A 17085-nucleotide genomic window follows, 5' to 3' on the forward strand; every position below is an offset into this window, starting at 1 on the left:
TTTTAAAAAATAAAAATGTCTTTTTGATGTGTCTTTGGTTGATCATCATGTGAGTTCCTGTAAGTGGCTCTACTCAATTCCTCAATTCCACTCAAGCTCCTATGAAGACAGAAACATGTCTTAGACACCTTCTGGCATGAATTAGACTGTGGGACTAGGGAAACAAAAACTTTTATTTTGAAATATGAAGTTTGGACAGGCTTACAACACTCACTGAGGAAAAAAAACACTTCAGTTTTAATGATGCAACAGATCTGTAGTTGGGGACAATTGCATTGTAGGCCTTTCATGGGGCTTAAAATAAATATTAGCAATATCATTAAAAGGTTCTATCAAATAGAAATGGGATCTGTGGTGTATACAAGTCCTTTGTGTCATCATAAACAACTTCCCTAACCAAGCATTATACATATTAAGAGACTTACAGTAATGGAAGAGAACTCAAACTCCCACTGTAATTTAAACCCAAAATACGATCACCCAAAGAAACCAAGAAGAAATGACTTGTCCTTTCCCTGAGTCATAGTCTTTCCCGGCAGAAACAAACTCACAGGATCTCTCCCCATCTATCAAGGGTTCTTGTGCGTGTCAGCGTGTGTTTTGGAGTGTGTGTGGTGAGGTCAAAGGTCATTCATCCCGCAAGTCCTGTGACAGTCCGTATTTACGTTCCAGCACATCAACCGTCGAAGAAAAGGCGCTGAGAAAAGAATAAGTCGTTTCTTGTTTAACGTGCCATTGTTTACTTCAGATGGAGGGTGTGAAGCTGAGCGTGTTCAAGTGGGAGATTAAATAATGCAAAACCTCCTGAGTACTTTCAGTATTCAGATATTTAGATATTCTATCTGCACAGTTACCCACATTGTGCTTGAGATTCCTGATCATAGCAGGTGCTGTGGGGTGGCACTAATGCAGCAGTACAAAGCACAGCAGTAGAGCACAAACATTGGCAGGTGCTTCATATTTCTGAGGAATTGGCCGTAGTGCATGTTCCTTTTTTCATGACTCGTGGAGTGAATTGCAGGCTTAGTCATGCAGGTAAAAAAAAATCTTAGTCTTTCAGAATATTGAGTCTCCAATTCACTGCATTTAAAGTCTGCATGGCTATAAAACACAACAATCTATCCACTGTTATTCCATTGTATTACTCATAGGTCAGACCACACTGTGAAGTGTGAATTGTGTAAATGAAGAATATACTAAAACATCATTACAAATTTTTTTTCCCATGTACAAAAAATGCTGTTAATTAAATATAAAGCAACAACAAGTGATCTGAGTAACCACATGAACTCACCAGCCAGGTCTGATGATGCGGTATCTCCCAACCACTGATAGGTCGACCACTGTTGATCCAAGGCGACAATGGTCTCCTATAGGTCCACCGTCCACCACCACAGCTAGTTTAGGCCAAAGCTCCTGAAACTCCTTCAAGAAACAGAACAGCAGCAGCATTGAAGAAACAATGTTTGGAACTTTACACCTGTTCACAGTCTTCCATGGACACAAAGTCTTTTTCTGTTACTTACATGTACTTCAATGGTGCTGGTGTGTGAGCTGATGTTGGCGCTGGTAAGTGCGAGCGGTTCGCCACACATCTGGCAAAGGCGCCGCATGAAGGTGTGATCTGGGATCCGTACACCTACGAGCTGAGGAGCACATGGACGCGTCAACAACAGCTGACTGAAATAATTCAGCCCTGGTTTAGTTACAGGTGCATCAGGTAAAGATGTGAACTCACCGAAGTAAAGGGGTTGAGATCTGCGTTTAGAACCTCAGACCTTTCAAAGACCAGAGTGACAGGACCAGGCAGCAGGTCGTGTAACAACTCTTTCTTCACCTTCACCTTACAGTACCTGTCCACAGAAAAGTTGAGCTGTGTAACCAGAACAAAGATGGAACACAGGCATTCAGATAGGACTGTGTGTTTCACCTTTTAGCCTCCACGTCAAAAATACCAATTCTAAGAAAAATCATTTTTTAAGAGATGTTTCACAGTGAGTTTTAAATATGTTCTATCATAGCTCAGACCTGCATACTCACTCATAGATATCCTGGATTTCTCCAACACAAATGGCCAGAGGTTTCTGCCCATTTCGTCCTTTTATATTATACGTTTTTCTGACAGCTTCTGAGTTTTGGGCCAGACAAGCCAGGCCGTATATGGTGTCTGTGGGCACAGCAACAATGTGACCCTCTTTCAGAGCCTTCACTGTGCAAGTCAGGATTTCAGCACCATCTGCAGTTTGAAAACGAGGAGTGTCAGCGAGATGTCATCCACAGCAAGAAAGACAAACACATGTATGCTCCACAAAACCTGTTTAGCACAGCCTGACAGACTTCAGCATATGCTGCCTACTTCATCACTGTGCTCCTGTATGTTTCATTAGTTTGAGCTCAGTGATACTCAAGGTTTCATATCCTATGTTTTTTTCTGTGATACTGTGCACGGTCTCCACAGAATTCAGAGAGTAATGATAACTTTAACTGCACTTAAAGTTACCCGATGAATACAGTTATTATGCATTTACTCTCTTTTTGATTTTGTCATGCAGCAGCAATGAATGCATTGTGATTCCTCACAATAAAGTCACGTAGCATCTACTAAACATGTTGATACCACTTCAAAAACGGATTCTCTATAAACTAGAAAAGCATTTCCTGAAGAAAATACAAGTTTGATTGCTGCAGCTGAAGCATTGCTTTGAATGCTGCTGAAGGATTGCTCTGTATTGTACAGTCAGTTGAGTTTGCTTTGTTTAAGTTACACAATGGAACTCGTTCATTATGAATGTGGTAATAACTTTAGGATTACTAGGACCTACGTTCAGCTTTTTAAAAACTAACTGTAGTAGCTGCATGTCGCATGAACTTCAGGCTTGCTGATGTAACACGCTGCAATGTTTACGTTAGTAACTTCAGATGAAGAAGTATCTGCTCCTCTGGCTAAAACTCATCAAAACCAGTCGCTTATTTCCTCTATTGTTTGTTTATACTGAGTATGACTTCATTCCAGCAGTGACTGACAGACACGTGTACCTGTTTGACCCTCCTGGTGAACCATCGGCCCGTTGGCGGCGTGCGGCATCAAACGCAGCACTTTGGTCTTGAGCTCTTTACACATCTCCGCTCCGAGTCGACGAGCCGCGGCCGAACTGTGAGATCCTCTGGATGTGATTATTTCAGCTGCGATGCTGCACACTGACTTCATAAAATCCAAGTATACAGCGAGTACTGGGTCACTTGTCAAATGAGGAGCATGTTGTCGCTGGACGAAAGTCTTCCGGGTTACGCCTATAAACAATGACGTAAACTGTTCTTAAAGGGCCAGCAGCCTAGAGGAGAGTTCAACCGTACACTCATAAACTTTACCCAGCTGAAGTTTCGATTATGCCCATTTTATTATATCTTGTTTTATATTTGGAAACATGTTTTGTTTGCTGTACTTTGCGCTGAGTTGAATGATAAAAAGAGAAATACACTACTGCAAAAACACACGTTAAAAAATAATTAAAAGTATTTTTTAATTTCAGTTGCTTACCTTTTTGGGCAGCCTCTTTTCATTTTACATGAGCATAATATTTATTTTTTCTGCAGACATGGCGGACCTTGGCTGACGTTTCCTTCACGTTACCCTCACGCGCTCCTCATCATCCAATAATTAGGAAAATGTCAGACACCTGTGCGCACGTGCTGATAGGCTCTCCTCGGCAGCAGCAGACCAACATGTCCACAGCCATGGCTTCAGACGCAGGTAACCTGAGCACACTGTCAGTTTTACATGAACAGTGCTAACACTTTAAACGGCTTTAACACAGTTACAGGTTGTCCGGAGGATACAGGGACACGTCTGGATGATGGAGCCGGTTCACCTGTCAAACAGGTCAGCCGCTGCATGCAGCTCAGCCTGTGAATGTCTGTGTGTGTAAACTGAGGTTTGTCTCCTGCAGAAGGTGGAGCACAGACTGACGGCTCTGTCTGAGCAGATGAGTCTGTGCCAAACGGTGCTGACTGACCTGAGGGACCTGAGTGAAGTTCTAATGGTGAGTCTCACTTTCCTCTACCTGCATCCTATGTGGCAGATTATTAAAGTGATTTATGCTTCTTGGTTTCAGAGGAAATCTCTCCAGGATGTATCTTTACCACCACAGAAGTGAACAAAGAGAAGCAGTCCATTCCCCACCCATTTCCACTCTCTGTAATCAAATAAAGTCTACAAATGTACAACTGAACAGACACATGTCAGTGACAAGGATAAGGTTTTATTAGTATATTGCTCTCAATTCAGAAAGTTATTCATCTTAATATTACTTTATACGAAACGAGCATAAGCAAACATTTTCACATTATACATTCTTTAAAAAATACAAATCCTTAGTTTATCACTCTTTGGGTGTCGAGACATTCCTTTGGAAGCATAGAGTTTTTTTTTTCCATAAACACATGTGCGTGATCAAAACAATCTGCTTCCAAACAAACGTCGCCATCAGTGTGATTTTTGCCGGCGTTACCATTTCAGGTTAACGTGAGACACGAACCCTTCCACTCTGCTTTTTGATTAAAACGACTGGCAGCTGTAAGCTTGACTCTCACTGAAGGAGATAGCCGAGAAATTCTGCACATCAAATGTTAAGCATATGAAAGGCTGAGATGATTACATAACATGGGACTTAAATGCAACATATTCACTCATAAGGTAAAAATAAAAAAAAAGCTGTGTACATTTGACCATAATTCTTAAAACAGAACCATTCATTCACAAAGTACTCCCTAATATAAGTCCAGTTGGTTTTAAACCACTTCCCTCAGAGCAATTCGGCATGTGAAAGGAAAGCTGAGGCGCAACATTCATGGGAACAGTACTTGACAAATTCACACTTTAATGTAAAATCTGAAATGCAATATACTGGAATCGGACATGTATGCACTGGAAACTTTTTTCTACTGGAGTTCTGCATGTAGGCATTGAGAGAGAAGAAAACAAACAAAATTGATTTGGAGTCAACTTGAGTGAATGCCACATTTAAAATTGCATAGTCAGACAGTATGAATGTATAATGACACACATGCTTGAGTCCTGGCAGTCTTTTTGTTGTTGTTTGAGGGGAAATTATTTCACCATTTTGTGATCCAATAGATTCAACATTGTGTTTTGACACTTTAAATATCCAATACTGCACACATGGAATGATTTCAAGCCCCGAATCTCTAACTAGAGCCTTTTGCAATATTTAAACTGCCCTCACAGCATTTCGCTCCCCTACTCAATCATAAGAGAAAAAGAAAAAAAAGGCAGATGTAACTCAGTAAGTTAGGTAACTCGAATTTCGCATCTACTAGGTAGTTGATTATACGTTTACCAATGCCGCATATCTGTCCGACTGTTCAAACATCACAGCTGGAAAATAAAAGCAGAAGAAACCATAATAAGTTTTTATGTCTATTTGTCCTCGATGTGATCTGCTGCTAGAGGTACCTGATCGCCTGAGTCGGTTAAAATTTGAAGCAGAGACCGTCAAGGCAAGGAGGCTCATAGAAGTTCATCGTTGTAAGGCCAAGGAGCTTTACACTACTAATTAACAGGGCATAATGCCTTTGCTCTATCATCATTGCATTGCGTCCCATGTGAAACAATACTTTTAAATTATACTCTGAGCAGGAGGCTGAACGACACATGTATTTTTGTTACTATTGTGACTGTACAAAAGCCCAGCTGCTTGTAGGACTATTCAACTAAACACAGCAAAAACCCAAACTGCATAAATGTGTTAGGGGAAAGAATGCAAGGATAAATGGGGGGGGGGGTATACATCAGCTCCAAACTCTGACAGTTAGTAATTCAAAAGTCTATACAAAAATACAAATTCTAGAATAATCTACAAGTCTCTCAAAGATGTTTACACTAAAATGTACTATATTTACACTGTCGCCAGGACACCGTCTTTTAAATGCTACTTTACAGCAGTTGTATACAAAAAAATGTGTAGTGGTACTGCACCTCAGATTACTCACTTTACAAGTTAGTGTGCAATAAAAAGGGAAGAGTGCAGCAAAACATAGGGCTACTGCAAGCATGGGGCTTAAGCTAAGGGAAATGTCTGAGAGACAAATTAAGGGAACCAGTTATGACTTGATGCATCCCTGAGAGGGTCACAACCCTAAAAAACATGGGATGTTGACAGCAGTTCCTTACAGTTTCATTGTGGACTACTTTTGCAAATGAGTAAATCCTATTGGAAAATTTGCTTCACTGTGCAGTCTACTATAGGTGCCTCTTTTCTTAAGCATGCTTTTAGCAATACCCATTATGTTAAAGCAATTCAGTAACAAAAACAAACAAACAAAGCTAAACTTAAAATATATGCGACTGGAATAAATTAATAGATTTCTTATTTCAAAGATAACAGTATTAACCAGTATCATGAAAGAATCAAGCATTTGAATAAATTAACATATACAATTTTAAGTTAAAGTTATAGCCAACTTATTGATGGGTGTTATTTAAAGAGACAGGCAGATCTGAATACAGGTTTTTATCTCAATTAATTAATAACTGCCAAAACAAGTAGCAAAGAATCATCACATTTTCTGGACTACACTAGTCTTTCTAGAAAACAAAAAATGCTGAGGAAATCACTTCATATTAGATGACAGCCCAGTCATATGACCCCAAATGAGGGGGGCTTACGTGGCCGGCCCCTTCAAATTCCTGCTGGGAGCAGTGATTAAAGTTGTAGCAAATTCCTCTAATATACAGTGCGTTCTGGTCAATTGCATACCAGCTTTAAGCATTTGATAGGACCTGTGGTACAGTACAAGGATATACAGACGAGTTTTTGTCTCTCTGCTCAGGTGGGCCACCTTCTAGACCTAGACAATGCCAACTCGTAAATTATCAGTGCTTGGACAACACTCACTTGTTTCATTGGATCAATTCTGAGTGGACATCTTGCAGATTATATACAGTTATTGTCTTTAACAAGGGGTCTACTGCCTTTTCCCTGCATTAATTAGCATCAAAGCTGCTAAATCTCAATAAGCAAACAAATTCTGTTTCTAAAAACTCAACTACTGCAATGAGACTTAACAGAAGTTATTCATACTTTGTATATATGTATATATATATGTATATATGTTGCACAGAGCAGTGCAGAACAAAATGCACTGCAGGTACAGAGGGTTTGATGCACACACTGTAGAGGGCGAAAGAAGAGGCATCACTTTGGAGAGTGACTTGAGGTGTGGGTGGAATCAATGCTTGTGGATGCGTGGGTGCAACAAACACATGGTTCCGGACTCAGAAGGCAGCTCTTCTAAGGATTGCCATCAGTGGCCATGTTGAAGTCATCTGCAACCAGCAGCAGAGCCTCAATGTTGGCAGCTGTCTCAGGGCTCTGCAGTGAGAGGAAGTCTGAGACGTCCATACTGGCTAACCCATCGGATGAGGGCGGGTTGGTGGCAGTGCTGCTAACTATCGTGGAAAAAGTCTGACCTGTGGAGGAGGAGGAACAAGAGGAAGAAGAGGGGGCCTCTGGTCTTTCCCCACCCACCTTGGAGGAAGACTTAGGGAGGCAGCATGAGGAAGAAGAAGTGGCTGGTGGATGTGGAGGCTCCGATAGTGGTGGTGGTGGAGTGGGCTCTGATGGTTGCTGCAGTGCTGGGGCTAATGGAACCACAGAGGACACACTCTTGGCACTCTTGTCTTTAGCAGAGTCCCTGCAGGCACACTGGCACTGGCAAGATTCCTCCTGTTTGATGATGATGACTGGCAGACTGAGGCCGATCTGCTGGACTGAGCTGCCTGAAACACAAACAATGCCAAAGGTCAATGCAGAATATAACAACTCATTAGGAATCGGAAGGAAGTTGGCCTTCATGCACTGCAAAGATAAGAGGAAGTGCAACTTGGCATCTTAATTCCTTAAGTGAGCAACAACTGACAACAGCAAAACTGGTCATGTCATCTATAGTGTAATCTCTGCCCAACCTTACTTGTAGCTTATACTTTCAATGTTATGTCTCCTTTGCCAGTAATTGTCATATAGGACACTGTCCAAATACTATGCATTAATTAAGGCCTCCAGAATTACATTTGTATAGTGAAAGCACCTTAGGGAAGTTAAGTATTACTTTAGCATTAATCCTAACAAAACTAACAATTTAATTGTAGGCGAAAACAGATGTATGACTTAGTTAAATGTCCATAGTATAATGAAATACACAAGGACTTACCTGTATTTCCTCCCACTGGTATGGCTGTGGTGAAGAAAACCTTCTCTACTTTAGGAGCTCCTTGGTGTGACTGTGAAAAACACATTTAACTGTATTGTCAAGTTGATTCAAATCAGAGTTTCCTACTGTATCAGAAGGAAGTGGTTAGTGGTTAGTGTAATCTGTACACACACATATATATACATATATGTATATACACACAAATACATATATTCACACATGACATACAGAAGACATCGATCATTTCTTACCAGGAATGTGCTGTTAGGCCTAAGAATGTGTCACATGAAGACTAATAAACCTAAGTTTATACTAGTTTTCAACCATTTCGTGCAAATACTGTATGGGAGCATTACTCACTGCTTGTTCTGGGTTTTGCTGGCTGTTAGCAGCACTGCTGAGGATCCACTGGAGGTTCTGGTCAGACATGACCAGGCCAGGCTGCAGAATGTTCTGGGTGGGCGCTATAGTGATGGTTGCAGAGTTGGGGACAGGGCTGTTAGCCAAAGGCACAGGTTGAGCCACGGCTGCTAAAGCATCTGTTACACTGCTTGCAACAACAGCAGCCGTGGCAGGGCTTGAAGATGCGGTGGTCAATGGAGCAGAGACGGGTGGTTGCAGAGGAGTTGTCTGGGTGGCACTTTCTGGCTGTAGGAATGTGGGTGGTAGTGCCACATAGTGCTGCGGGCCAACATGGTTTGGTGCTTGGACAGAAGCCTGAGGCACATCTGAGATCTGCTGAGGGCCACTTAGCTGCATGAAAGCAGGAGGCTGTGTGGAACTGGCAGTAGCTGTGACAGAGACCTCCACCCCAGAGGCTTGAGAGGAAGAGCTCTGATTGAGGGGGGGAGAAACCTCCAAGACTGCAGTGGCATGGGTACAGGAAGATGAGGAGGTAGGATTAACAGAAATGAGAGACGAGGCATCAGTCATCGGCTGGGTAGAGGTCTCTACGCTGAAAGGTTCAACAAGGCTCTCTGAGAGGTGAAATAAAACCTCCATCAGAACAAAAACACTTGATACAACTCAGTCTGTCAGGTTTTAATTAAATTGTTCTTACCACTGGGATGAGCATCATCTTGGCTGACACTATTTTCAGGACTCTGGAACATGAGCTCAAAGATTTTCACAGGGGTCACACTGTTGAGGTCCAGATTTTGCGCCTGTAATACAGATAAAAACATTTAAAAATATTTAATATTTAATTTATTAAGGAAATTAAAAAAATTCCTTAATAAATCAGGGACCTTTTCCAAGTATGTATTTTAAATAATCTAGAAATATAAAAATTTTTATTGACAACTTTACTAATGATCTGTTTTATAGCCACTCTGCATCATTCCCAATGTCTCTCTGAAAACGGTGAAACAAAGGCCAGACTCACATTGTGGATGTTCTCTCGCAGCTCTGAGTCTGTAGAGATGAGGCTCAAGTCACTGAGGCACAGCGAGTGATTTGCATCCTGTAATTAAGAGATCCTAATTAAATTTGACATTGCTATGAGATGATCACCTGTTGAATCGTACAAACAAATCATGGAGCAAAGCTCGAAAAGGATGTGGAACAAATTCTGTGTCAATGCTAAACTTTTAGGTTTTAGTAAAAAAAACTGTTACAGGATTACACACATGTTGTGACATCTTTTGGAAAACAAGACAGCAATTATTAATTAATTGTCATATTCATAATACCATTTACCATGATTAATGCAGTATAGTCTCAACCTCTGACTCACTGTAGAAATGCAAATGTTCACACTGTCTAAAATGCCTCAAACACCAAAAGACACATCATATCTGCAGATAAATTCACTTCCACTGTAAGAACCTGTGACTTACTTCAGAGAGCGGATGGGTGAGGGTGACATTGAAGGTCTGTCCTTTGTCGTGGCCCCGGATGTGACTCTTCAAACTGTACTGGCTACTAAAAGTCTTCTCACAACCATCACTAGGACAGTTGAATGGCTTCTCCCCTATTGAACAGGAAAAAGACAAGTGGGACTAAGTCTGTGCTTGTCTGCAGTTTTATATTATATCTAGTAACAATACTGTCTGCATGTCAATTTGCACAAACCTTGTGTACACAGAGCTGTTTAACCAGTTTGGCCATGAAACATGATGTTTTCTTCAAACAAGAGGTTCGAAAAGACACAAAGGTGCGAATCCTTCACACCCCTAGGACTATTTATTACTAATAAATCAACCCTATGCACTATTAGAAACCACCTTACTATGTGATCAGTAGATGGTACATTGTAAAGACTGTGTCCACAGTGAACAAACACACAAAGCACCTTGGCTATTCCACAGAGTGCTTCAAGTTAGACAACTTTTTTGTGTAATCAATAATAAATGCACATTAAATGGTCAGTTCAATTACCCATTTAAACCACTTTTGCATGATATGCAACGGATATGAAAGAACAGTAGTGTTAAAATGATCTTTTAATGCAGAAAAATAGCGCTTTAAATAAAGTGTGCGTGGAGACCAAATGTAAAGCATAGGTAACTGATGAAAAATAAGCATCTTCTGTCAACGAATAAAAACTTCAAACAAACCAATAATATGTACCTGTGTGTGTCCGTACATGTGTTTTTAGGTGGTGACTTGCAGCAAAGGCTTTTCCACAACCATCGTGATCACACCTGAAGTTGAAAATGACAGAATTGCTTCAAATTAACGCCTGCCAGTAGAGACAAACACTTAATAAAGAAAATCTGTCTGTGCGTGCCTTCAATTTCAGCTAAGTGTAGATTAACCCTCTTGTGATAATGAAAATGCTCACCGGAATGGCTTCTCCCCAGTGTGAGTGCGAATGTGCTTTCTCAGGTCACTGAGTGTGGTAAAGTACTTTGTGCATCCCTCCGATTCACAGTTGAACGTCTTGCCTGTGTGAAGTCTCTGGTGTGCTTTCAGTCTGCAGAGACAATCAAGTTTGTTTCTTTGCACCACAGTTATAAAGACACACAGTGACATTACACAGCCTGGATTGATAACTGCCATTGTGTTTAAGATGCATACTATATCCAGACTCTCATTGTTTAAGAAATTCTTAGTAGCATGGAAAGGATGAAAGTAATTCATGTGTAGCATTGGCAAGCTGAGACATTGATTTTGATGACCTAAGACATCTTGTCAGCAAAGGAACTTTGATGTAGAGCTGTTAAAAGTTAGGCCTGAACCTGTCGGGTCCTGTCAGATCTTCAGCTCCACTTTGATGTGGATTGCTTGAGATCACAGCGATAGCTTAATGGTTAAAATGCTAAAGGATGATGAACATATCCAGCCAGGTTGTTCTGGTTTTCTTATCCTAATAATATCAGAGTGGCTCAGGTAGTCTGTGACAGCTGCCTTACACTGTTAGTGTCCAAATGTCGATGACATTCAGTATGGACCTACTTCAAACAAAACAGTAGCTGAAAAGAAAATGCTCTCAATTCAAAGATGTGCTGAGGCTCACCTGTACAGCGTGTTGAAGGCCTTCTCGCAGCCTTGGACGTCACACTCAAATGGCTTCTCCTTGGTGTGAACACGGACATGAATTTTGAGGCTGTAAGAGGTGAGGAAGGCCTTTCCACAGCCCTGCTGATTACATACAAATGTGTATTCCCCGCGGTGTGTCTTCTGGTGTGTCCGCAGGTTTCCTGCTGTGCTGTATGTTCTTGTGCAGCCTTCGAATGTGCACTGATAGCGTTTTACCTGATTATGAAAAGAAATAATTATTTTCAATACTCAAGCCATTCAAAAAGAAATCACCCAAATTATTGAATAGAAAAGGATCACATCATTCTTCTTTCAATCTATTAAACTATCATTACCATAGGCATAGCTACCATTGTATCAGGATGGGATGTGTCCCCCCCATTTTAAAATGGCCCGTTTGGACCCCCCTACATTTACTGAGTAGGAAACTCCACCTAACGCTGTCTCAATTGCTAGTGAAAAAGTCTGTTCCACATGACTCATAAGATAATAACCTCACTGCTGAAATCCATTTGTGTTTTCCTGGTTACCACAGTGCTACAATACCGTTACTATAGTAATGGACCTAACAAAGCCAGTGCCAAAGCGAACGTAAGAGACGGCAAAGAAAACCGTCAGTGCTGGTTGAAGCTGGAGGAGGTGACGTCAGTGTCATCCCACAAAGTCCAGCTCATGCTAAAGCCTTAGTGTTTTGTTACATGGCCCCAGGTGACGGTAAATTGATGTTAAACCAACAATAGTTGGGAGGAAGGTAAATATTGAATCTTCAATCTTCTCTATGTATGATGGAGGCAGCTACTGTTTACTTTCAGTTACAGTACACGGTATTATTTGTCTGGTGACATGTTGTTGCCTTTTCTGCTCCCTCCCCACACACAATGGACATGAGGAGATTCCTAACAAAGACACGGAGAGTTAGAGTTGTTTTGGGCATTAACCCATGTTGTAATGAGGCCAGGTTAGCTTCTGTTAGCCTGCTAGCATCAGCCTCGCCGAGCCAGCGCACATAGCCACCTGCTCCTATTCTTATCAGCAAGAATAAAATAAATGTAATAAAGTGTCAGGACAGAGTGATGCATTATATGAACAGGGAAACGCTGATGTAGCAGATAAGGCATCATTATAAACACATGCACAAGGTTTGCTGTGAATTACGTAGTTTTATAAGCAGATAAAAATAAAGAGGACATTTTTAGTGTTTCAGTATTATCTGCATTAAGCACTTTGGTTCATGGTCCAACAACTTGTTGAAACTCAGATAATGAGAACTGTGTTAAATCCAAATATGCTGATGTTATTTCATTGATAAAATATATTTTAAAGCTGGTTGTTAATTGAACAGTAAAGCACAATCTCTCCAGCTCCATCTGTATTTGAGGTTGATACTGAGTCAGAGGCAGGGCCATCATGTAGGGCCAGTGGAGGAAGTTCTATTGCTGAGGTGAGTGATGACGGGGAAAACTCTATCAGGTGGACATGAGGGAGATTTGCGTCTTTTGTCTCTGTAAATGAGAGAAGGCCTCAGATATAGAGGCTTTGTATAATGTGTTAGTGTAGCAGCACCAGTCTGGTTGACAAAACTGTTGTTTCACTTGGAATTAGTTTCTGTTTGTCAGTGTTTTTAAAATAAATGAGTTTTTGTTAAATCTGTCTCTGAAACAGTCATTGAGTTTACTTCTGTAGGTAAAATAGTTTAACGACCTTTTAAAATCCGCAGGAAATTGCAATTCATATTATGTTATATTTCATAATATACTAATATACTTTTTTTCACCAACCTACCCACAGAAGGTGTCCCCCCCATATTTTTAATTCTTCCTACACCACTGATCATCACATAAAATGGGAGAAAACTATTTGTTAATTCAGCTCAGAAATAAACAGCCTCCCTATTCAACAAAGCGACAGCCTGAGTCAGTGCGACCTTTCACGGGAGATCTGAATGACTCAGCCACATTAAACTGGTGAGCATAAAGGACAGCAATGATGACTAACCCCCCCTTGCAATACATCCCATCCAACAGTGTTTCACAGCACTGATGTCCATCGCCGAGTGGCAGTCTCCTGTTCTGCTCTGCTTTTACAATGACACCCTGGGGCAAAGTGAAAAAAGTAGCTTATTCCCTTTTTAGAAAAATGCTATAATGTATTGAACACACGGACATGAGGAGGAAGCTTGCAGTTAGCCCTCTCAGCTTACCTTACTCCTACTAACTGCCCTTATTGTCTTAGATCTGTCTGTCTGGTAAAAACAACTCCTGTCTAATACACTTTAATGCGAGACAACTAAGTGACACATTTACAAAGATGTGACACAAGTACATTAGAACTTTACTTTTGCTGAACACTAATCTGTGTGATAGGCAGTCTATAATGTGGGATGACACACTGTTAAACAAATATCCATGCAAAGCCACCATGGAAGCCTGCTAAAGCTTGCAGCCCACACTGTCGTGACTCTTTAACACCATCAATATAATCACTGTATTATCTGGCTTACCACGTGGACAGTGGAAAAGACGACACCATTACCTATGGTTATGTGAGACTATTTACATCACATAACATCACATTTTTTTCTTAAGGTAAGACAGTCTTTGGGTAATTCAATTCAGTTTTAACTATCTAGTGTCTCATCATGTCTTAATGCACTTAACAGAGACCCAGAGCAAACAGTGGCAAGGAAAACTCCCTTTTAACAGGAAGAAATCCAGGACGTGGTTCACGACAGGGGAACTTTCCTGCTGATAGCTGACCAGGTAAAGGAGGAGAAAAAGAGGCAGCAACAACAAAGAGAGGTGAAAGAGAGAGTAGAACAGAAAATGCATCATACACTATACCAAAATTAATTAAAACACTAGTTTTATGTGCAAAAATATAATAATGCCAATTCATTTTGTTACTCCTGCTAACTACTAAATGAACATCTGCTAACTACTAAATGAATATCATTGTTGTGGAACTTTATCCTGTGCCTACAGAAATCGTACAACTAAAGACATGTCAACTGCAATCACTTAACACTGTAACAACGACGAAGGCAAAGAGGAGCCAATAGAACATGTGGATTAAATAAGAACTTGGTGTTCAGAGCACAGCTGTAACACCAACAATACTGAGCAACCGTGGACCACCTCAATTCATGCACCTCTATCCTTTCTCATTAACTTAGTCAACAGAAGAGAGGTACATCATTTTGATTTTGCAGTGCAAACATAACACCCAGCTATCTATGGTCGAGAGGCAGGGTACACTCTGGAGAGGCCGCCCCTAGACAATTAGATGTGTCAGTAAAATTCATTATGTTATCTGGTGTTCCATCGAGCATGTAGCAATGTAATTGCAAGCTACTTCTTCAGCAGTAAACAAGTATAGTAATAATCAAAAAGGGCCCTAATGACTTAACAAGCATACAGTACACATTTCATATTATTGACTTATGGACATTGACTTGTTTATACGTACCTCTCTCTGCTTGGTTTCTGGGCACTCAGAGTGCAGGGTGAGTGTAGCCCCCTCTATGTTGCGTGGCATAGGAGTTGAGCCTGGATTAATCGTGAACTGGATTTGGTCTGGAGAAATTGTGTGGTGCACATAACCCTGTGACATCCCATCAGCCATAAAGACCAGAGAACCCTCTTCCTCATCTCCATCCCCCTCCCCTTCTGTCAGAAAAGTGACTCCATCTTCATCACCTCCACAGTGACCCTCTTCTTCACCCTCCTCATCCAGCCGAATGGGGTCCCGCTCTATAAGCACCGTGGTGCGGTCGTACACCCTACCGGAGGACGATGAAGGTTCAGCAATCAGGTCATCATCTTTGTCAAAGTGGATCTTGTCATCTTCTTCATCGTCCCGCTCCAGATGATCCACCTCCACCTCAAAGTACATGGGCGCCTCTGTATGAGGGCCATTCTCACTCATGGTCCCTGGTGCCTCTCCTGCCTTGGCAAGGAGGACCGCACACTCACACTGTTAATGTCACTCCCTGAAAAATAACATAACCTTGTAAATGAGTTTGTTTTTTCAAGAAAAGGGAAGTTAGTGTGGCTACAAAGCAGACCTCAACTGTTGTAAGAGGTTGCTTCCAAAACATGAATATGAAAATATGAATACAGTGGTCAGAGATTAGTAAGTAAACCTGTGTCAACCTTACAGTTCATACCCAAAATTAAAAGTACAACAAACTGCCTGATTAAAACATCTCAGACATTGCATTAACTTTATTGAAATATCTATCCTCCTAGAGAGCCCAGATGTCATCCTGGAAGCCTGCTCTGACATTTCCCAACAACTGAACGTACAGAGCATTAAATTTGTACGTCTACCAATGTTTTTCAGATTATTTAAATTTAAGAGCGAGTACTACCTGCTCCTTAATAACCCGTTACTTAATAAAAGGTCTACACATTCAGTCTAATTTGTTATCACTTTGAGGTTTACATCAAGATCTGGAACTTTCTGACAGAAGTCACGAGACAGCGGGGATTAAACTCAGCTAAATAACGACACTTAATAATTTATTATCAATACAAAAAATTCGCCAGGCTATGCTTCATGAAAAAATTGTGAGCAAACTATCAAAGATGTCGTATTGACATAATACTCGGTTAACTTTTCCATGCTTAACGTGGCTAGCTAACATTTGCAACACTACACGGTTTACGCTGGCCTCATAAACACCATATAAAAACCCAATGACTGCAAAGTTAACGACGTTTGACTGACAACCGAGTAATGATATCCTACTTTATTGTCACGGTCCTCAATTTGTTGGTGGTCGTTCATTTCTACAAAGCTATGTAACAAGCGACTGTCGCTTACTGACTTGATATTTCAGTGCGTTTGATTGCAACGTTATTAGCTTAAAATATCTCGCTAGCTGTATATAGATTTTGAACCGTGTGTCATTAGAATATATCGTTTTCCCGTTACTTAATGTTATACAACTTCAGCCAATCTATCGGTATCATTTTTGCATTTAGGTCTCAGCGAGCTAAATGAAAGCTAGTTAGTTAGCTAGCGAAATACTACCATTCCTCTGAACACACCACATAGCTTTGCTAGGTAGCAATAATTTAGCACAAAGCTAAGCTAATGAACTAGCTAGCAACGATCACTTTCGACATTTGACATAACCCATCTTCCTTGCAAAACCGTCGAGTTTCGCTTCACCAAACAATAAGCGGGCATACTAACACTTAAATTTACTCATTTAAAGGAAATGACATTAAAATATATTTACCTTCAATAAATATAAACCTTATCCTTGGTTTGGATGTTGAGCACTTTCTGCCTATCCCCTCCCAGGGAACGTCACAGATTCACAGCAATTCGTGATGAATTATGGGAAATAAAACATAAACTGTCAAA

The 17085-nt window shown here is 40.8% G+C and overlaps 2 protein-coding genes across 3 annotated transcripts; both read right to left on the minus strand.

Annotated features, from left to right (window-relative positions):
- Positions 1-199: 199 nt before the first annotated feature.
- Positions 200-3286, minus strand: yrdc (yrdC N(6)-threonylcarbamoyltransferase domain containing). Its single transcript, XM_028425848.1, has 6 exons — positions 3037-3286; positions 2041-2236; positions 1739-1853; positions 1527-1646; positions 1295-1425; positions 200-697 (listed from the first exon to the last, which is right to left on the minus strand). The coding sequence occupies exons 1-6, from the start codon at positions 3206-3208 to the stop codon at positions 628-630; spliced, it is 804 nt and encodes a 267-aa protein (XP_028281649.1). The 5' UTR covers positions 3209-3286; the 3' UTR covers positions 200-627.
- Positions 3287-6795: 3509 nt separating this feature from the next.
- On the minus strand, positions 6796-17048 carry mtf1 (metal-regulatory transcription factor 1). 2 transcript variants are annotated; one of them, XM_028425611.1, is made up of 11 exons: positions 16958-17048; positions 15178-15700; positions 11690-11928; positions 11015-11146; positions 10801-10874; positions 10068-10201; positions 9614-9691; positions 9290-9392; positions 8590-9206; positions 8230-8299; positions 6796-7798 (listed from the first exon to the last, which is right to left on the minus strand). In XM_028425611.1, exons 2-11 carry the CDS (start codon positions 15634-15636, stop codon positions 7311-7313), a joined length of 2394 nt encoding a protein of 797 aa, XP_028281412.1. In that variant the 5' UTR covers positions 15637-15700; positions 16958-17048; the 3' UTR covers positions 6796-7310. The 2 variants fall into 2 exon arrangements, with proteins under 2 accessions (XP_028281412.1, XP_028281413.1); XM_028425612.1 differs by lacking the exon at positions 16958-17048 and adding an exon at positions 16462-16764.
- Positions 17049-17085: the final 37 nt, after the last annotated feature.

This window comes from Parambassis ranga, chromosome 16 (assembly GCF_900634625.1).
Source record: "Parambassis ranga chromosome 16, fParRan2.1, whole genome shotgun sequence".
NCBI classification, from domain to species: domain Eukaryota; kingdom Metazoa; phylum Chordata; class Actinopteri; family Ambassidae; genus Parambassis; species Parambassis ranga.

What these genes read in the sequence shown, in the direction of transcription:
- yrdc (XM_028425848.1), bottom strand. Translation starts at nt 3,208, where the DNA reads ATGAAGTCAGTGTGCAGCATCGCAGCTGAAATAATCACATCCAGAGGA. An exon ending in TCACCAGGAGGGTCAAACAG is followed by an intron (nt 2,237 to 3,036) that starts GTACACGTGTCT and finishes TTCAAACTGCAG; the next exon opens with ATGGTGCTGAAATCCTGACT. An exon ending in CCAGCACCATTGAAGTACAT is followed by an intron (nt 1,426 to 1,526) that starts GTAAGTAACAGA and finishes TGTTTCTTGAAG; the next exon opens with GAGTTTCAGGAGCTTTGGCC.
- mtf1 (XM_028425611.1), bottom strand. Translation starts at nt 15,636, where the DNA reads ATGAGTGAGAATGGCCCTCATACAGAGGCGCCCATGTACTTTGAGGTG. An exon ending in ACTGGGGAGAAGCCATTCCG is followed by an intron (nt 10,875 to 11,014) that starts GTGAGCATTTTC and finishes TTTCAACTTCAG; the next exon opens with GTGTGATCACGATGGTTGTG. An exon ending in TGCGAGAGAACATCCACAAT is followed by an intron (nt 9,393 to 9,613) that starts GTGAGTCTGGCC and finishes TCTGTATTACAG; the next exon opens with GCGCAAAATCTGGACCTCAA.